Raw genomic sequence first — 21512 nt, 5'->3', positions numbered from 1 at the left:
CAGTAAGCAAAGTTTGTTTTTTAAACAGATGCTTAATGCAGGAGGTCCATATCCAACCAATAGGCATTCCAGAGAGAAAAAAGAAATTGAGAGGTGATAGTAAGGAAATATCAAAGAAATTGTAATGTTCTCTATTAATGTCCTGTCCCTAACTCTTCATCCTTACCACTTTAAGGCATACCATAACCAGAATCTGCATTTATTAATCTAAGGGTTGTCTCTGTTCACTGCCTTGCTGTCTACAAAACAGTTCCAAGGTACTGGGAATTTAACATCCCCTAGGGCCTACCTTCCACCATGACAATCAGAAGTTAATCTAAAAATGCCCCACTTTCCTTACTCTTCAGGTAGGATAACTCTGAATTACATACACTGGCTACTGGAGTTCCCCTGTAGGATTAAACTACAGTTATCCACAGTGGCAACTTGCTTGAAAATCAACCCTGTGTTGCCTACTTTCCTATCTCTATCTCACCGGTCTGACCCTCTATCAAAGTTTCCTGGCATCCATCATCTCCAAAGTAAAATACTTGCTCTTGAATCTTTGTCTCAGGGTCTTATTCTGGAGAAACCTAAACTTAAGACAAATATTATAAATAAAAATTTCCAGAACTGAGAAATATGAGTTTTCAGATTAAAAAGATTGCCGACCAAGTGTCAAGCATAATAAATGGAGAAAAAAAGCCTAATGCCACACCTTAGTACACCATAATTAAATTTCAGAATATCAGAGGCAAAGTGAAGACCTTAAAGCTGTTAGAGAGAGGAAAAGAAAAGAGTCACATAATAAAGATTAAGAATAAGAAATTGGGAGAATTCTGGAAAGATGGCAGATTAGGAAGTATGAGTAATCTGTCTCCCCACCTAGGCAACCATTGCTCTGGAAGAATCTGTCTAATGTACCTATTTTGAAACTCTGGCATCTACTGAAGAATTGCAACTTCCAGGGGGAAGGCTTGGACTGTATACTGTAATTAATTTTGGTCAATTTCAGCTCTTCACACTGTAGAAGCTACCCATCTCCCGCCCCTAGCCCAGGTGGTAGGCAGCTGTAGGTGTTCCTGGAGCAGCTTACACATAGCTTGTGGGAGCTGGTATTGGGGAGGGGGAAGTGCCCTGTCCTTCAAACATTGGGGATTGGTATTCCGATCACCAATTACTTCTTCTGAACACAGAGGTACACATGAAGAGGCCAGTGGCTATTGTTGTTGTACTTCTCCCCAATGTTGCAAGTTCCCGGTTCTCACTGGCTGAAGTGACTTCTAGGGAATTTAAAAGGCTGGTTTCTTTTTTCCTGGTTATTTTTCTCTCCGCCCCCCCCCCACACTTTTGAGAGGCAGGCATTAAAGACTAGGACATTTGAAAGCAATTGTATATACAAGGAAAATTAGAAAGTGACCACATATTCCCAAAGAAAAGCACAGGCACAGAAAAGATCTGAAGTTTTTTCTGATGATTGTTGTTAAAGAGAAAGCTTACAGCAATTTAAAAATAAATAAAACAAAACAAAACAACAACAACAACAACAACAAAACAAAACAAAACCCTACAGCAAACCCTGGGGAAGGGAGAGAATCTGATCTCCTGAGTTATCACATTATTAGACTGAAACGTCCAGTTTTCAACAAAGAATCACGAGTCATGCAAAGACTCATGCAAAGGGCCCATTTAAACGAAGAAATTAAATCAACAGCAGCTGCTCCAGAAAAAGACCCAAGGACAACACTACCAGACAAAGACTTTAAAAGAACTGTTTGCAGATGTTAAAAAAACTAAAGGAAGATGTGGAGAAAGATTTTTTAAATGATGTATGAATGGAATGTAAAAAATATAAATATTAATAAAGAGATAGAAAACTCAAAAAACAAAAACAAAAAACCAAAAAGAAGTCCTGGAACTCATGTCACCATAAAAAATTAATTAATTTTTTTAAAAAAAGAAGTGCTGGAGATTAAAATCACAATAACTGAAATGAAAAACACTAGAGTGATTCAAAAGCAGGTATGCTTATAGAGAAGAAAGAATCAATGAACTTAAATATAGAACAACAGAAATTATTGAGTGTGAGGAAACAAGAAAATGATTGAAGAAAAGTGAAGAGCTAAAGGACCCATGGATATCATCAAGCTGACAAATACACAATCCCAAATGGAGAAGAGAGAGAGAAAGAGATAGAGAATATTCGAAGAAGTAATGGCCAAACACTTCCCAAATTTGATGAAAAACATGAATATAAACAACTAAGAAACTCAGTGAGCTCCAAATAAGATGAATTCAAAGAGACCCACACTGAGACACATTCTAATCAAACTTTTGATGGCCAAAACAAAGAGAGAAACTTGAAAGCAGCAAGAGAGAAGTGACTCTTTACATACAATGGATCCTCAATAAGATTAGCAGTAGATTTCTCATCAGAAACTTTGGAGGACAGAAGACAGGGGCTGATATATTCGAAGTGCTAAATACATAAACACAGACACACATACATCACCACCACCACCACCAACAACAACAACTGTCAACCAAGGGTTCTATATCTAACAAAACTGTCTTATAAAATTGAAGGAGAAATTAAGACATTCCCAGGTAGACAAAAGCTGAGGGAACTTATTACTACTAGAAATACTCTGCAAGAAATGTGCAAAGGAGTTCTGCATGGTGAAATGAAAGGACACTGGACAGTAACTCAAAGCCATAGGAAGAAATAAAGGGCTCAATAAAGGTAAATACATAGACAATAATAAAAGCTAGTATTATTGGAACAGTGGTTTATAACTCACTTTTTGCTTTCTATATGACTTTAGAGAATAATGCATTTCAAAGAATTATTAGTTTATATTTCTAATAAAACAAGGAGTCAAGGGTGGAGTGTATTTAGAGAACTGAAGAGACCCAAAGGTAACAACAGTCTTCCTCTACCTTACAAATTTCAATCATTTAATATTTTTCGAGTGACCATCTGGGGCTGCTCCCAACTTCTCGAGAGTCTTAGGAAAAGAAAGTTAATTTTATCTGGTGGAACAGACTAAGGTTGGCAACTATTGTGTTCAATTTGACACATTTTCTGCAATTAATAAATATTATTTAGGATTACATATATACATATGCAATCCTAATTTTTACATTATATATAAAAATTATATATATATGTATAAAAGACATGTGGAAGTCTTTTTAAAATGCAGTGTGTAAATGTAAGTAAGAGACTGGAGAAGCAGAGAGACCAGAGATAACACCACACTTCCTTTTTCAGGATTAGGTCTCTTAAAATAGCCCCCAAAAGCTTCCTCTCTAATCGCTCCAGGGCGTTTCCCTTTCTTCAAGGAGCTGTGAGGGTGCAAGTTTCGAGTAATGAAAAGATGCTGAGAGCCACAGGCTGGGCCAGATAGGTCTGTACAGTACGGAGGGATAGGAGGAAGGGAAGGAAGCAGCCTTTCTGTGGGTCGGGCTTCCAATATCCTCCTTCGCCCCTCCCTTCCATCTACCTACCTTCTGGTGCCCGTAGAACCAGTGGGTGGAGGGCCCGGGGAAGCCGCGCAGGTCTCTCAGCAGCCGCTGCCTCCGCAGGTAGAGCTTGATGGCCTGCAGCAGCCCCAGGGCCAGACAGAACACGAACGCCAGGTGAAAGGGCCGCGCCCAGCGGGTCTCCAGCCAGGAGGAGTCCATCGCTCCGCGCTGCAGATTGCTTGCTGGCAGTCTCCAGGGGCCGGGGAGAGGGTGAGCTTTTTGAAGCCCCACGCTTGGAGAAGGTTCACTCAGCCCACTGCATCTCTGGGCTCTCTGGGAAGCTCCCTGCTTCCGAACAGCGAAGGGAGAAGAGCGGTGGGAGTGGCAGCTCAGGCTTGGCCGGAGGAGGCAGGCGCGAGTTCCCGGATTTCTAACCCTTTATCAATTGATGCAAACCTTCATTCAGGATGACTTTTTCTACCCTCCCGGAGCGTCATATTTCAAGCCTGACAGTTTTCAAGCACAGAAGGTTTGAATTTAGGTTTTGAAATAATACCAAAGTTGAAGTCATTGTTTTTATTCATTGTCACAAATAAATGGTAAATTGCTATGCAAAAAGACCTTCTTTGCCGCTCTGAAATTCTATCAAAACACACAGGAGCCCGTGAGCTGGTACTGGGCGTGTATGATCATTATATTTATATACTGTGGCCCGTCTAGTCGGTGTGCTGGTAAAAGTTTTACAACTGGCGTTCACTCTGATTTCTAGTGTTTGCAAATGTCCCCCATGTCCTATTTTAAGCTGCCAACGGAGGGCCCTGAACCCTGAATTGGGAAGAGATGCTAAGTAGCATAGCATTGTATAATAGTTCCACTATACAGACACAATTAGGGTCTGCAAAATAATTTGTGGATCCTAGTGCAAAATGAAAATGTGGGGCCCCTCGTTAAAAATTTATTAACAATTTCAAGATGATAACAGCAGGGCATTAAAGCAAGCATACATCCTTCCCAGTGCAAGGCCCTGTGTGACTGCTCAGGCCTCATGCCCATGGACACAAGAGACATAAATAACCTCAAGTGCAAAAATAATAGAAAATGTAGTAAAATAGTTAGAAAGTAATGAGTTTTTTAAAAATTGTCTATTAGGTAGTGAAGTAGGATCGAACAGACCTGACTTTCCAAGCTGTTGTTCACCATACCCAACCATTATTGTAGGCACTGTCCACAGTTCATTTATTCATTCATTTATTATGCTAAGATAGGCCTATGTTCGATGTTGGATTTACAGCCCCGCCCAATAAACCCAATCTCTGCTACAAACTTCCTATTCTGTTCCTTGTCACTGGCCCCCACTTCTCAAGCCCCCACCTCCATCTTTAGAGCCAGATTTTATTTGGCAGGTTAATGGTTAAGACAAACTCCAATTGTGATGACTTCATCTGGACCAAGTACTGGCCCCTGAAATGTTCCATTTTGTGCTACATATTGTTTCAACGCCCTCCAGCCTAGACCTTCCCACCTCCTGCCTATCTCCATCTCGCACCTAGAAGTTGTTGACCATATCTCTTCAGAATCTTCTGGTTTATACAGTTTCTTCTGGAAAACTCGTGGCTTTTGGTTTTTCAGATTCTTCCTCTGTGCCCTCCTTCTTCCCCAAATCGTGATGGGTTAATGGTGGCCCTCACAGAACTGCATCATGGTGATTGGGCTGAAGGCATCAGATCCATGCACTGCCTTCGCATCCTAGCTAGTCTCAGCTTCATGAGATCTAGTTTGTTCTGATCAGTGGTTTCTTTTTGCTCAGTGACAAATAGTAGTAGTGAGAGAACTAACTAAAAGTTCTCTCAATGGGGCCAGGGCCCAGGGACTCCTTAGTTGACCCAGTTCCACCCAGGCTCTTGCTGGAGGTGTTAATTTCTCTAAGATCAGGCCATCAACTGCACTCCATGTCTTTACTTGAAAAATAAAGGAACTTTGGGACTTTTTGCACTATACCCAGGAGCCTAGTAGAGGCTCATGGGTGCTAGCTCAGACCTTCTCTCTGCCTCACTGTCCTTTTTCACTCAGGTTCCTCTCCAAATGAAAGCAAGGCAAAATCCCCTGTGCTCTCAGCTTTTCCCTCAATCTATCTAAACCACTCCCAGGATTTTAGCTTAGATATTCTCCTGACCAGTGGCTTCCTCTGCCAGTTCTTGCCCAAGTCCACCAGGCTAAAAGAGGTGGACTTTTCCATAACCTCCATTTCATGTAGTAGAAACTTTCCTTATAATATTATCTGTATTCCTTCTACTCTTTATTGAGAGTGAAGATCTATAACCTACTCCAACAGGACATGATAACGGAAGGTACAGGAATTTAGAAAATTATTTATTCTGTCCGAAGACTAGCTTTCAATACTTATTGCAACTCAAAAATCCAAAAGCAGAGCAGCGATCCCTTCCTTCTTGGCATTCCTGTGCAAATGTTCACTGAACGGAATTTTTTTTAGCTGCAATGATAAAGCACCAGCAACACAAATAGTGGTAGGTCTAGGGAAGGAGTTCAGTCTTAAGTAAATGGAAATGCCCTGGAGGGATTTATGCTGGAAAGTGTCATGGTTACATAGTAAATCACTCTAGCAGCTATGTGGAAGATAATAATAGCAAATAAATATTTATTGTGTGCTTTCTAAGTGCCAAGTATTATTTTAAAGTGATTTACATGTGGTAACTCATTTAATCCTCAGAATAAAATAAATATTATCATTACCCTTGTTTAACATATATGGGGTCTGAGACGCAAAGAGATTAGGCAATTGCCAATCAGAGGGCAAGACAGGGCATCAAACAAGACATGAGAGGGTAAGAAGTAGGATCACGATTTGAACCTAGGCAGTCTGGGGTTCCAGGTTTCAGGATCTTAACATTTATAGGAACATTTATGTATAGGGGGTGTAAGACTGGACCTTGAAGACCAGTTCTCATGCTATTGGAATATTCAGATAAGATGTGATGGTGGCCTGAACCAAGGGAGGGTGCCATGGGACAGAGAGGTTGAGTAGTGATCACTCCATTCTACTCTTAATCAACACAGTAGTTGTAGTTTTGAGGGGGTTCACCTGGGACGACCAACATATTAGAAGTACAAGAGGCAGGATGGCAGAAGGGAATGGGCAGTTTAGTCTCTGATGCCAAATAATCTCAATTTTCTTAGAGGATTCTGAGGCACATTTTGTCCTGGCAGGGGCCGGGAGTATTTGGTGCCTGAGCAGAGTGGGGATTTGAAACAGCTGTGATAGTTAATGCTGAGGGTACTGGCAAGCAAGTTGAAATATTGAGCAGCCAGTGAAACTTACATAGCAGAGGGACAAGGGCACATAGTTTTGTCATTTCCTTGCTCAACAGCCTGGAGGTTAGAGAATAGAAATGTTCAGGAAGGAGGCGTAGAGTCAGTCCCTATGCCCACTACTACCTCCTGTATACCAACCAGTGATAGGCAGTACTAGGAAATAGGAAGGATCAAGGGTAAGCCTTTCCTTGGAACAGTTCACAGTCTGACGGAGGAGACAGATAGATAAGCAGAGATAGAGCACAATGGATAAGTGCTGCCACTGGAAGGATCCATATGGATCATCTAGACCTCATTCTATCTTATGAATAAGGAAATTAAATCCAAAAAAGAAAAAGCAGCCTGCCCTAAGCCCCATCTATCCAGATTGGGAATTCCAAGGTCTTTTCTCCTTTCCTCCTTGTCACCTGTGTGCCAAGCCAGTTGCGCTGGTCTCCCCAGTTCCTTTGGATGACACAATCAGTGACTCGTGAAAACCTTCGAATGTTTCTAGTTGAGTTGTTCCTCCAGAAGAGAAAAAGAAACAAGCAGAGAACTATGAGAGAAACCACGAGCATTAAGTATTATGGAATATAAACAGAGAATGTCGAGACACTTGAAATGAAAGATGAATGTAAAGTGTGCCTCAGAAAACAAGGATCAAGTTTAAAATGTATTGGAATTAGCATCATGGAAGTCAGTTGTAACTATAGATAGTGCTGTTGAAATGATAGATCTAGAAGCCAGAATAAAGTGGACTGAGAAGTCAACATGATGGCAATTAATTGAGACGGTGGAGAAAGTATTAACTCTGAAAAGTCTGGAAATGAAAAAGAAGAATTAGGATGTTACCTGAATGGGGATTTGAGTGTGGAAGAAATTAAGGTCTCACTTTCTCTTCCCTTCCCTTCCTTCCACCTTCCATTTCTCCAAGAGAGAGGCTGAGAACTGTAGTACAGTCACTGGCTTTGAAGAAGAGGACAAAGGATGGGGCAGATGTAGAGTTTCACATTTTGTGGTGTTTTATACCATAATAGAGTATAGCACAAAATGTAAATCCTCTTAAAATCTCCAGATCATAGAGAGTTTTGAATTATATTAACTCAATTTTACAACTTCAAGATTCAGTCTTTCTTCTTTTCTTAATATAAATGTAGTAACTCAAAATAGTTGAATTTAAGAGCACATTGAAGTCATCTGACCAAAATATACTTTGTCAATCGACCATGCATAATCTTACAGTTTTGGAGATCAGAAATCTGAAATGGGTTTCACTGGGTCACAACCAAGGTGTTGCAGAAGCTCTGTGGAAGAATCTTGTTTTCTCACATTTTCCAGCTTCTAGAACTTTGTTCCTAAGGCCTTTTAGTTAGAGGATTAGACCTGCCCAGATTATCAAGGAAATTTCCTTTTCTTAAATTTAGCATTTGATTCTAAATGTTAACCACATCTACAAAATCTTTATAGCAACACTTAGATTTGTATTTAATTGAATAACTGGTTACTATGGCCTATCCAAATTGACACATAAAACTAGACATCACAGTCCACCGTTCGTCAACTTGGTATTCATGCACATCCCCTTAAATCATACTTAATCTACAAATAAAGACTACAATGAAGTTATACTTCTGCCAACTACTCTGCGTATCATTGAAAGACACTAACTCTTTCCCCTGAAGACAATGAAGTCCTTGTCTGGTGTTCACTCTTCTCCCTGATACCCTGTAACTTAAATGCTGTGATATCAAGTTAGCTTTATTAATATAGCCCATGTTACATGTGAAGGGGAATAGAGAAGGGAGAAAAAATATCCGGTACACACATGCACACATGCACACAAACATATTTATTACAAAAGAAAAAAAGAAAAACTCAAAACAATTACAGTCCTTATTTCTACAGCTGGTCACATGGTCACAGCTAACATTTATGACCACCTTCTTCCACTACCCATTCCAGATTCTCTTTGCCCTCAGCAAGCACCTCAGCTAGATGTGGTTCTTTGCCTGGTAGGATGACCCGCACTTTCATTTTTGAAAAATATGAGCGATTACTAGTTATGCCTGGATTGGGTTGCAGTATTTTTCTATTTAGTTTAATGACAGGACATGGTAATTCTAAGAGATGCCCTAGATATCTCCTGTATTCCAGACATACCCTTCCTTACCTTCATTGGTAAGGAGCCTACCAATTTCACCTTAGTAATCAAGGTCAATCCAGTGTAGTAATTGCTTTTAATTCAGAAGCATTTGGGAGGTAGTCTTACCTTCAAGTTTAATGTAATCATTGTTTTGTCTCCCAGTAGAAGCACAAGTTCGCAGGGGCAAGAAGCAAAAGAATGTTGCTAATATCATTACTAAGGGTAATAATGATGGTGCCACTTCCATTTCCACCCCTTGATTCCTGAATGGGTGAATCCTGGCAGTGGAAGAAATCGTACCCTGTATTAGACATTGATTTATAGTATATACAGCCTCCTGGAGAACCTTAACTCAATCCTGCAAGTTATTACCATCTACCTGGTGCTGTATACCCAAACCTATTCTGAGGTTATTCTCTGGTTCTGGAATGCATACCTGGAGTAGATATTACACCCAGCATTCAGCATAGAAGACTCAGCAGAATTTAGGGGGTTGATGTCTCCAACTTCATTATGGTCTTCTCATATGTTCCCATTCCAATTTTCAGGCTCTTTTTACTTCTCAATCAATTCTCTACTTTGACAGAAGGCATCCTGCAAGATTAGGAATTTCATTTTCATTGTAATTCAGACACAGGCAGGATGAGACTCTGGGTTTATTTTTCAGAAATTTCAGCCCTAGCTGAGGCCTGTGGCTATAGGGCATGATGGTTTCTTTCAGGACAAGCATAGAAGCTTTTAGGTCATTTATATACAGTTAGGGCTGGGTTTGAATCCCCAAGCTCATCCGTTTCTTTCTCCACCTTCTCCAGTACAGCTAGGAGCAACCAGCCAATTTTTTTTTTTCAGCTGCATCAAAGGCATATCCTAGCTTTATAAAAGGTCTGTGCTGTAGAGTCAATATAAAAACACAAAAAGTCCCATTAGTTTAATAATAATAAAAAACCCCAAAATGGAAAACTGAGAGGGCAAGGGAGAGGCCCTGGGCCAGGAGTTCAGGAAGCCCTGTTCATGGCACCAGGCCTGGTCGCAGGGCCTCCTGGTATCACTTTTGCTAAGAGGTCAGGGGGGCAGTGATTGTCCTGTGAGAGCCACTGTTTACCTGGGCTGAAGACCCTTACTTCTTCTGGGGTGTGCTCAGCTTCTGCATACCCCAGACCTTGTTCGGCAGGCCAAAGATGAAGGCCTCGGTGGGTTGGTAACAGTCAATCGGCAGCTCCTTGACCCTGGCGGCATGGGTATCTTCACTATCCATGTCCAGGAGTTCGTCCACGTCAGTCTCCAGCTCTGGGATTTCCTCTTTCTGGTAGTAGTATAAGGCGAGTGAGCTGCTTCAGGATCCACTCCTATAGGTTGAGGCACTTCGATAGCTCCTTGAGGTCGTATTTGACCATGACCTTCTCTTGGTGCCTCACTGGACTCTCATTGTCTGCACTGCCCAGGCTCTTGCCAGCAGCCGGAGTGGGGCTCTGAAAGTAGAACCGGGGCCGCTGTCCACCATGGCAGCCACCAGGGCCACATGTGTGCATCCAGGCCCCTTTTGTGCTGCCTCCAAGACACTAGCCTGCTGGCTGCAGGCTGCTGGCTCGGGTTAGCTGGCAGGCTCGGCTCACTGAGGCTCCGCAGCAAGGGCAGCGGTGGGAATGCCGGGGGCACAGCTGCAGCCATTCTCATTATCCGCCTTAGTTTGACTAAAATGTGTAAGGTAGCCAAAATATGGTTGATCATCAGAACATTGCCTTTTGTAAGTATTTGATGAGTATCAAATGAGTACAAGGGTGATATTGAAGTATTTGATGAGTATCAAATGAGTACAAGGGTGATTTGATGAGTACAAGGGTGATATTGAAGTTTAAAAAGGTTTCGCCTATTAGATGCAATCTTTGCAGAGGAGTAAAAGTAAACAAGATAAATTGAATTTGCGTCAAACCCAGTTTTATCAAACAAGTTCCTGCAGCACTTGTGTGACGCTTCAAGCTGATTCCCTTGGGGATTGACTGCATACACTCGATCCCCCTCTGCTTTTCTGTTGTCTATAAACTGAACGAGGAAACATCCAGGAATAAAAATATTGCGTATGGTAATGTATGGACTAAAATTATCTCTGTACATTAATAGTTAACAGTAAAGCCTCTGCAGCCAGATTACCTGGCTTTGAACCCTGGCTTCGCCCCTTATCTAGAACTCTACATCTGATGAACTGTTTATCCCTCAAGACCCCATTTTCTTCCCTTAGTTTTTTCCTTCCCTGGGTAGACACAGTCCACTGTTCTTTCCTCCAGGAAAGGTCTTATATTTTATTGTACTAAGTTAGTTTTCTGACTTTAACTACTAAACTATACGCTCAAGAAATATTTGCTGAGTGAATGAAGGAATGAACATTCCTAGAAAGTTCTCAGGAAAGAGATTATTATCCCACCTACAAAAGGAGAAATGGAGGCTCAGAGAGTATCAGTGGCTGCCTTCAATTTAGTGAGCCAGACCTCGAGCTGAAACTCCTGAATCCAAGGCCAGTACTCTGACCATTGACATGTTCACCCTGGGTCGCAACTGAATAGTGGGCTGGAACAAGGTCAGGGGAAAATTTCTGGGCAGCTAGGCAGGCAGTTCTGGAGAAAACAGGGATTCTAACCCCAACTCATACTGTCAATAGCTGTTTTCCGCTGGCTACAATACTTCGCCTAACTATAACTATTTTTTTAACTCTAAAGTGGGGACAATAATAAAACAACACCTACTGAACATTTGGCCAACTAGACTGTGGACTCTAAAATTAATCAGGGGTCATATCTGTTTTTCTTGCATCTGGGTCCTGGCACCTGGCATACTGCTTGGCACATAATAGGTGCTCATTAAATGTTTGTTGGGAAGTTGATGAGTAGGAAGTTGAAATGTGCACAACAATTGTCACTGTCAGCTGAAAAGCATTTTTTCACTGCTTTCCAAGATAGACCCTTCCCAGTAATCGACCCTGGTGGCTAAACTCTAAACTCTGCCCCCACCCATCACCCTCCCCACCCTACAAGGTAGGTGGGGCAATCCTTCCAGACTGGCTTGAGGTAATGAGAGACAGTCAGCAATCCAGAAACCAGTGCAGCATGAGTGTCTCCTCATTGAGCCCCACCAGACCACTGGACAGTATCTCTGGTTTCCTTCAAGTCGCCTTCCTGCTCAGACTGGTGCTGCAGCTGTTCAAGGCAACCCAGCTTTACCTGCGCAGGCAGCGGCTGCTCAAAGCCCTCTAGCAATTCCTGTCCCCTCTTTTCCACTGGCTGTTTGGGCACAAACAGGAGGTAAAATGGAGTGGGATAGGGGAGTGGGAGGGCAGGGAGGACCGGGACTCTCAGAGCACGGTCATGGTTAGCACCTATTGGACAAAGCCTTGCTGTGTAAAGTATATAGGTTTTGTTCTCAAGCTACTTAGAGTCATATTTACATACTTTCAATAGCCGCCCTAAGACTCGGTTTCCTCATCTGTAAGCTGGAGATGATGATGATAATTATAGCACTCAAGCGAGTCACTATAATGTAAGAATCTAATTTGTATGAATTTAAAATAATATTGATGCCTACGAAGGACACCCATGTTGAAGGTACAAACTCACTGCATTAAATAGGGGTGAAATCCTTCAGGGAATATGGAAAGGGGAACTGACATCTTTGGGATTCCAATAACCTACACGGCCCCATTCTCCCTATGTCCTCCCTCCAAATCAGGCATACCTGCTACACCAGCACAGTCCACAACTGATGATTGCCTATGTGGCCACATGAGGACCTGTCCACCTACTCTCTCTCTGGCTCTCTGGGAAAATTTCTTCTTGGCTGCGGTTCCCAGAAGCTGCCAGGTGAGGACAACTCCAGTGCAGCACAGCCTTCATTGTGTGGCCAAAGCCTGGAAGCCAGTTGGGCACTGGGTATTTGTCTGAGGGTCCTCACCACTGCCACCATGAGCACCATCCCCTCTACAAGAGTGTCTGCTGGCTCTGGCCACGTGTGCTCAAGGGCAGCTGTCAGTCTCAACTGGTTGATTAGAGTGCTCAAAGACCAGGGAATGCCAGAATGGCCTAGAGAGAAGAAGGGAAAGGCAGAATACGGTTTAGTTCTTTTGGGTACCAGTCTTTGGCCTGTTAGAACTGGACCACACAGCAGGAGGTGAGAGGAGAGCAAGCAAGTGAGGCTTCATTTGTATTTGCAGCTGCTCCCCAGCTCCAGCCTCAGCTCCACCTCAGATCATCAGTCATTAGATTCTCATAGGAGGTCTGGTTCTAGGTGCCAAAAAGTTTGGGCACCGCTGATTTAGGGGAAGGTGCTTGGTTTGGGCATCAAATAACCAGAAAGGAGTCATGCTGTTATGCTGAAGCAGGTCTCCCAGGCCCCTGCATGGCCAGTAAGAGGGGATCCTAGAGGACCAGGTAATATACCTGGGGTGGTTTGATGTTCCCACTGGTCAGTCCCCTCGTTCAATCAAAGGAGAAGGGCAGCCCCAGTGATAGACATGACCTGGGAACATAGAGTTGCCTCCTTAAGTTCTTCAAGCAGGAAGTACTTATCAGGCTACGGAAGAATTGTCTATCTACCTGCACTATCACTAGAAAAAAACTCCATGACAGCAGGGACTTTTGTTGTTCATTGCTGACTCCAGCAACTAGGATGGCAATTGACCCAAAGAAAGTGTTCAATCCACAGTCACCAAAAAAATGAATGAGTGACTCCATTTACTCATGTACTTATTTATGTATTTGTTTATTCACTGTAGTGAAATCATTTTGGGATGTCTGCCCAGCTTGTGTGCTCTGAGATCTCTTCCCACACAAAAGATGTGCCCCTGAGTGCTTTATTTGACCCCAACCACCATTGGTTGTAGCAGGTGAACACCTTGGCCATGATATTGTAAGCAGGTTCTCAAATAGAATTCTCAGTGCCACTCAGGCATTATGTGTGGTAGAATCATAACATGCCAGTCCCGAAAGGGTACACGTGCTCTTTTCCACCACATGGACCCAGCTCCAAGGAGAGAGGGACTGTTGTCTGTTTATTCATGACTATATTGCCAGCTTCGAGAAAAATGTCAGGTACAAAGTAGAGCCTTAATAAATATTTGTTGGGAGAATGAATGCATGTTACTGAACTGTTTATCTGGCAGTTGGTCTCCTGGCTGAAAGTACATTTCATAAGTGTGTCCAGAGTCATCAAACGGATGTGCCCAAAGACCTCCACAACTGTGTCCTGAGTGCCGCAAATCTTCTCCCACTTACCCTGGCCCAGGAGGTTAAGATCAACAACATCACTGTCATCAGAGTGCCTTTGTCTCAAATCTCCTCCTTGACCCTGCCCTTAATGATGTCCAGGAGGCAACCCTGACTTAGCAAGGGGCAAAAGTCATACAAGGAAATAAGCCAGGTGTTTACTTGGCATGAAGAAGGGAAAAAGAAAAACGCACCCAGCTGGGTGAAAAAGAGGATGGAGTATCCAGTCAACAGCTGAATTAAATATCTTCGACCTTTCAATTATTATCATAACTCTGCTTTAAAACAGACCAGAGTTTCAGTAAAACAGACAATCTCTGATACCCATAATTACAAGGGGTCTCCTCAGGGCTTCCTCCATCTTTGGTCCCCAAACTGTTAGACATCCCAGCCCATCACTACTCCCGACCACCAAATCTGCATTTAAAATAAACTTGGAATATTAAAACAAACAAACAAACGAACAAACAAACAATGAATGCATGTGCTTACGCAGAGAAAGAATGAGAGACTCTGTCCTGGCAGCTCTCCAGCCCCTGGTTCTGCTTTTTACTTACCCTAGCCTACTCCTGCCTGTGGGCTCCATGAAACACTCCTGGACCCCTGGCCTTCGCTCGGTCCCTTTTCTCTTTCTTATGTTAGCTCGTTAGCTGTCACTTGCAACAAAAATTTTAATCAACTCATTCATTCACTTACAATATTTACTTAAATTCACATATATGCATTTTTTCTTTCTCTTACGTCTTCCTTTAAAAATGAGGCATAACTCCTGTGAGCTATGCTCTATGCTGGCTCTAAGAACAAAGACATTACAGATATTAAATGGAAGTTTGCCAACATGGGCCCAGCAGTTATAACATTGAGTTGAAATGTGAGAGCAGAGACACCCAGGGAGCTATGGGAACCCCAGCATCAACAGGCTTGGATGTAAATGCAGTTTACCTGGGCATATCCTTTAACATAGGTTTTCTCATGTTTCAGTAAACATAGAGTAATAGTCCGTCCTCAGTCATAGGTGTGCCTTGAACAGTACACATCATACTACTTTGTTAGGTATGCAGAACACTCTGGGTGGCTAAAACGACAGAAACGGCATCTCACAGTTCTTGAAACTAGAGCTCCAAAATCAAGATGTTGGTAGGGTTGGTCTCTTCTGCAGGCTGTGAAAGAACCATCTGTTCTAGGCCTCTCTCCTTGGTTAGTAAACCACTATCTTCTCCACATGTCTTTCATATCAACTTCCTTCAGCATCTATGAGTGACTGTCTTTGTGTCCAAATTTCCCCACCTTTTATAAAAATGCAGTTATATTGGATTAGGGCCCACTCTGATGACAGCACTTTAACTTGATTATCTCTGGAAAGACTCTATCTCCACAGAAAGTCACCTAATCTCAGGTATTGGGGATTAAGTCTTCAACATATGAGTTTAAGGGGAACAAAATCCAAGCAATAGCTCTTATGTAAGTGTGGAAAAGTTTCGAACTCCATGTAGTCCATTACTGACCATTTTTTAAGCACATGTGAGATTTTAAATGCCATTCTGAGTGAGGGTCCATAGAAGGCCCAACCAGAAGCCAGAACCTGATTTTAGACTAAGTCTTGATGAAGAGCAAGAATCCGGATCACAACCCAGCTCATCAGAAATAGCCCCAAACTCCGAATCACTGCTGATAGATCCTGAATTATCTCCTTGTGGCCATCCTACCCCTTCACTACCACCCCAAGTGCTGGACCTAAAGAGAAAGATTTGATTGCTCTGTCTTTCCCTTGGTTACAGTTGCAAAAGGACAAAGAGCTACAAAATATTCGTAAATGGGTGGAGAAATTCCTGTTTGCCTTTCCTCGCTGGCTATGAAACAGCAAGGTCTCAGTCATTGTTCATGACCCTCACTACATGAAGGTTATCCTGGGAAGATCGGATGAAAGAGAAAGTCGCATCAGCCTGGAGCGGCCCTTCCCCCTTGGATACCTGCCTTCGGGTTGTGAAATTCTAGAAGAGACATGTGGTTAAGCCATCATTACCTGAACCCTCTGCCGATCACCATCCCAGCCCATAAGACAGTCTAAAGTCCACAATATTTACTTAAATGAATGGTAATGTTGGGGATGAATTTCTTTCTACCTTTCTTTCTTTCTTTCTTTCTTTCTTTCTTTCTTTCTTTCTTTCTTTCTTCCTTCCTTCCTTCCTTCCTTCCTTCCTTCCTTCCTTCCTTCCTTCCTTCCTTCCTACCTTCATGCTTTTTTTCCTTCCTTCTTTCCTTCGAATCTGTCTCTCTCCCTATATTTCTCTCTCTCTCTGTCTCTGTCTCTGTCTCCCACACACACACAATAAATCAAGATCAACTGTTATTGTAAATTGTCTCACACCTCAAAGACATTTCCTAACCACACTGATTTAGCTTTGGCACCTCCAGTTGTTGCCTGTCCTCGGTCATGGGATAACTAAGCTGCCACAAATTGAAGGAACAGCACTGAGAATAGAGCCTATATTTCTTGCTGATTCACCATCCTAGACCTGTGGGTGTTCTGTTGCTAGGACACTGAGTCTGCCTTCTTGAACCCACAGTGACTGTCAAGACAGAGAGACATGGTATAGGGAGGAATATGGGGGATCGCTTGAGGCAAACTGGCAGCTGACAATCATCAAGAAGGGATGGCAACACTGAACAAGCCCAATCCTGTCTGATCTCGGAAGCTAAGCAGGGGTGGGCCTGGTTAGTATTTGGATGGGAGACTACCTAGGAAGACCAAAGTGCTATAGGCATTAAAAAAAGAATAAGGGATTGTAAGCTGACAAGGTCCTTGAAATCTATGCAGTCAACCAAGGGTTGCCTCATGTTAAAAAAAAAGAAAAAAGAAAAAAGGGATGGCAGCCCAGGTCATCCACAGCTGGCTCCTGGGGCCTGCCTGCCTTGGCCGGTCTTTTCCAGTTTCCTGTAATGCCTTTTCTCGACTTTCAGATCCAAAGGCAAATAATGTGTACAGATTCCTGGCTCCCTGGATTAGTAAGTATGTCCAACAAGGACTGCGGATTAACTGCCAGGTGGGTTTACCAAAAGCTATCTCTTTGGCTCACAGAGAACAACAGATGACCGGCACCACGTCATTACCGTCATCTCTGAATTAGTCCACATTCTCTTCTCTGACAAAACCCTCACCCCTTTAGGAGGGTGGTGAGAGCCTTCCTAAAGCTCCACTTTTCTCATGTCACTTCTCAGTTGCTCTCCAATGTTTTCAGAATGACATTTATTTAAGTCCTTCTATGACCTGCCCCTCTACTCTTTTTCTGCATTTATCTCAGAGTCTTCATAATGGCAACCTAGGTATGAGCCATTTCGGGAAACTCACATTCCTGAAGTGTCCTTAGCAATTCTTGTCATTGCTTATGATGTGCCTTCTCCTGAAACCCTTGGTTCCTCCCAAATTGTCCCCAGTCGTCCCTCTGATTCCACCTCCTCTCTCACCACATACCCATCTCTGCTTCAGGTTTTGGTTTGCTCCTGTTAAATAGACAGAAGTGGTTCCAGCAAGGACGCATGCTGACCCCAGCCTTCCACTATGACATCCTGAAGCCCGACGTTGGGCTCTTGGCTGACTTTGTCCAAGTAATGCTGGCGAGTTTGTCCCTCTCTCATCTGTACGCGCCCACTCAGAGCACAACTAAAAAGTCTACTGGCAGACATGTGTGTCATTCACACATCCATCAGACACAGCCACGCAGAAAACATGCTCGGACCTTACTGTGACAGGGTTTCCCAAAACTAGATGGGACAGGAAAGTATGCAGGAACCAGCTTGGATGACACTTTGGTCATGGCCACGGGAAAGTGGAACTGTGGTGGAAACATGGTCTGCTCTCCTCTCGCCTCCATATCTTCAGCACAGTGGGCTAGAGTGAGAGTCATTATCCTGGACAACAGGACAATCTGCTGCTGGCTGGCCTGGGCATTGATAGCTTCAGTGACAAGGGGGACATCCCAGGATGTCATTCAAGTGAGCTCTGGCCTGGGGCCTAGGGCATCTGCATGGAATTGAGCCAACCCGTAGAAGGAAATGGGGACCAGGGCTGCTCTCTCAGAGCCAGATCCTGCCATCCCATCACCTCTCATCAGGTCTCTGACTCACTATCTGGGCTCATCTATCATTTGATGAATGAGAGGAATTAAAGTCCCCGATGTCCTTTCCTTAGGAGCCTCAGTACTAGCCCCTTCTATTTCCTCTTGCATTGACACATTTGTTACCTAGAGTTGGAGAGTGTATCTGTCCCTCAGGTCTAGCTCAAACCCAGGACAGAAAAGCTTTCTACTTTAATCCCCTGAGAAAAAATGTTTGCTGGTATACCAAAAGGTTGTTATCATCATAACTTATTCCCCAAATTTAGACTATTCTAAGAGAACATGTTTAATTATATAAAGAACTTTCTGAGACTGTAGGCCTCACTTTCCAAAATTTTCTTTACAATCTTAAGATGCTGTAATGCACCTGTTCTGGAAAGTGAGGGATTCCAAACAGGATATCTGGAGAGACAGAAAGAGAGAATAGCCTGTGAGCAGAGGTCCTCTGTGGGACTAGGGTAGGGTTAACATTCCCTTCCCACCACAGGACAAATGGGAGGAGCTCATCAGCCAGGACTCACATCTGGAGGTCATGAGACATATCTCCTTGATGACCTTGGACACCCTCATGAAGTGTGCCTTCAGCTATGAAGGCAATGTCCAGACAGACAGGTCAGTGACAGTCCTTCAGCTGCAGGGTTTTGTTTTTACCAACTGTATGCACTTACCCCTTGTATGCAGACCATGGAAAAATTCCAGACCAGAGCAACCCTGATTCAGCCACAGACCCCTGACCCCTGCACAAGGAGAAGCCTTGCTGGGCATATTCCATATAAATGACTGAGAGTCTCAGGGCTCTAAGACAGAGCGATGAATGCCTCAGGTTTGCCAGTACCCACTGTTTGGGGAAACTTCCACCTTGAGGTCCACTGACCTCCAGGTCAGAGGCCTCCCAACACTCCAGTCTTTTCTGCAACTTCTTTCTTCAAGAACAACCAAGCCTACACTCAGGCCATTGGGGGCATAAAAAATCTCTTTACTTTTGAGTAAGAAATTTCTTCTACCAGAACCACATCATCTACAGGCTGACTCCTAATGGCCACCAGAACCACCGGGCCTGCCAACTTGTCCATCAACACACAAGTTAGACTCCACCTCCTGGGTTGCTCCCCTCTTCATCAGGCTCATCTCAAAGAACTGACCCTGATACTCAGGAAGAGCCCCGTGCTGCCCCTTCAGGATCAGAGACACAACCACACTGGGTACTGCCCTGATCCAAGGCTTGGGAATCAGGAGAAGAGTGTTTGAGGGGGTGAGCAGGGGTTTATGAGTGACACCACATTGGTGATGGTGAATGAGACGCCCTCTGGGCAGCATTTGAGCAGAGCCTACTCCATGAGCAGTTCTACTGAGGGAGACCTGACCTGCAGTCAGATGAGGCAAGTTACTCACCCCTGATGTGTACACCCACTCTCGCACTAATCTTTATCCACTGGCACCCAGATTCAAGCAATGTGGGGCCAATGGGGCTACCATGGGTGGCTGGTTCTGGGCACCCAGAGTTCTCATCTCTTCCTGAGAATCACTATTCTGGGACAGATCGAGTGATCAAGATGAGGAAGGCATATATCTGAAAGATAAAGGAAAGCTGGAAGAGGTCAGGAAGAAGAGGCACCTGGATTTCCTGGACATTCTCCTCTTTGACAGAGTGAGTGTGTATAGAAGAGACCTGAAGCTTTATCCTGAAGAAGTGCAGAGGATGGGGCAAACCCTGTACTCCCTCCATGCCTTCCCCAGATGAAGAATGAAAGCAGCTTATCTGACAAGGACCTCTATGCAGAAATGGACATGCTCATGTTTGAAGGTCATGACACCACAGCTAGTCATATCTCCTGGATCCTCTATGCTCTGACTGTGCATCCTGAGCATCAACAGAGGTGCAGGGAAGAGGTCCAGAGGCTCCTAGGGGATGGGGCCTCAATCACCTAATGAATGCTCCAGAGATGGGAAAGACCCACCTGCTCAGCTAGAGGAGAACCCCTGGTGTGCCTGGGTCTTGCCCGCCTTCATGTTCGGCTTCACTTTAGGGACCACCTGGGACAGATGCCCTACACCACCAAGTGCATCAATGAGAATCTATCCTCCAATATCAGGCATCAGCAGAGAGCTCAGCAAGCCCATCACTTTCCCTAATGAACACCCCTTACTTACCTAGAGGTATGAACTTCACCATACTCACTAACCTGAGCACTCTGCAAGAACATGTGGAAGATCAGATCCACATGTCCTAGAATAGTTCTGAACCTCTCTGGTCTTGTTTCTTCCACATTAAGTGGATGCTTATTTTGTAGTTTGAATGAAGAATATGGTATGCCATACACAAAACTGGACAACGGCAAAAGGTCAATAATAACCTATAAAGTTCACCTCAGCTGTGACATCTCACACAAACAGAATCCTAAGCTTCTACCTTTCTCTAGGACTAGCATTCCATCACATTTAGAATCTGTGACTTTATGACACTACAGTGATTCCATTTGATGGCCCTAAATTGTGGAATTCTAACAGTCCACATTCTAATGCCAACTCTAGATTACGGGAGTCTGGGAGACATTCTGTCTTCATTGTCACATCTATTTGAATTTCCTCTATGTTTGATATAATCTCTGGATAACTCCTTGTGGCAAATCAAAGAACTATGTGCCTGATAGTTAATATAATAATGACTCAGTCTGGGCAATCTTCTCCACAAGCAGATCTTGGACTCAGGATACAGCTTCAAGAACTTGGCCCTAGAATTCTAATTTTCTAGCTGTGAGGGCTGCAGAGACAATCAGACAGGGGTAGGTATAGATGTAATTGCTTCCTTGTGTGGTCTAGGCAAATAAGGGAGCTCAGGGAATCCACTGTAATGGGCCAGATGGTCTAGTCTCTGAGGAGCCCTCAGGTTGACAGCAGAGAGCAGCTGATGACCAGATCTGGGATAGCTGCCATGGCTGGAGGACACCCCTTGGCTCACCTCTGGTCAGAATCCCAGCCCTGCCACATCCTGGCTGTGTGATTATAGGCAAGTCGATAAGTCTCTGTGAGGCTCAGGTGCCTCACTAAACAATGGGGATATGAGTGTCTTCTTTGGAGGGCTGTTGTGAGGATTGACAGAGTTAACGCGTAATCCCCAAGGGCTCATGGATGGCATTTGATAAACATGAGTTTTCACTTGAGTTCCTTCAAGAAGCAAGTACCCAGTTCTTTCTTGCTTCTCAATCATGAATCAAGGTTATCTACTGCTAATGTGTGCACATGTGCTTT

General features: G+C 43.6%; 2 protein-coding genes and 1 pseudogene across 3 annotated transcripts in view; 1 reads left to right on the top strand and 2 right to left on the bottom strand.

Annotated features, from left to right (window-relative positions):
* LOC107514032 (cytochrome P450 4X1) overlaps positions 1–9136 on the bottom strand; it is a 46335-nt gene extending 37199 nt beyond the window's left edge. The window contains exons 1-2 of one of the 2 annotated variants that reach the window (XM_016151355.2): positions 9026–9136; positions 3490–3953 (exon numbers count right to left, since the gene is read on the bottom strand). In XM_016151355.2, coding sequence (XP_016006841.2) covers positions 3490–3666 — 177 coding nt within the window. In that variant the 5' untranslated portion in view covers positions 3667–3953; positions 9026–9136. Of the gene's footprint in view, positions 1–3489; positions 3954–7608; positions 7720–9025 lie in introns of those variants that run through there. The other variant, XM_016151354.2, reaches the window with a different exon arrangement.
* Positions 9137–10001: 865 nt separating this feature from the next.
* LOC107514034 lies at positions 10002–10441 on the bottom strand (annotated as a pseudogene).
* A 1497-nt stretch (positions 10442–11938) lies between these two features.
* Positions 11939–20418, top strand: LOC107514040 (cytochrome P450 4A6). The gene is given in 12 exon segments (XM_016151365.2): positions 11939–12192; positions 15927–16080; positions 17080–17154; positions 17636–17763; positions 18751–18879; positions 19194–19245; positions 19248–19346; positions 19803–19828; positions 19831–19911; positions 20001–20190; positions 20290–20329; positions 20331–20418. Coding segments are annotated over 12 exon segments (1293 nt in total). The 5' UTR covers positions 11939–11961.
* The last annotated feature ends 1094 nt before the right edge of the window (positions 20419–21512 follow it).

The sequence above is a fragment of the Rousettus aegyptiacus genome, unplaced genomic scaffold (genome assembly GCF_014176215.1).
Source record: "Rousettus aegyptiacus isolate mRouAeg1 unplaced genomic scaffold, mRouAeg1.p scaffold_m13_p_1, whole genome shotgun sequence".
In the NCBI taxonomy this organism is placed as follows: domain Eukaryota; kingdom Metazoa; phylum Chordata; class Mammalia; order Chiroptera; family Pteropodidae; genus Rousettus; species Rousettus aegyptiacus.
Note: the sequence above shows the minus strand (reverse complement) of the source record. Positions and strands in the feature narration are given on the sequence as shown.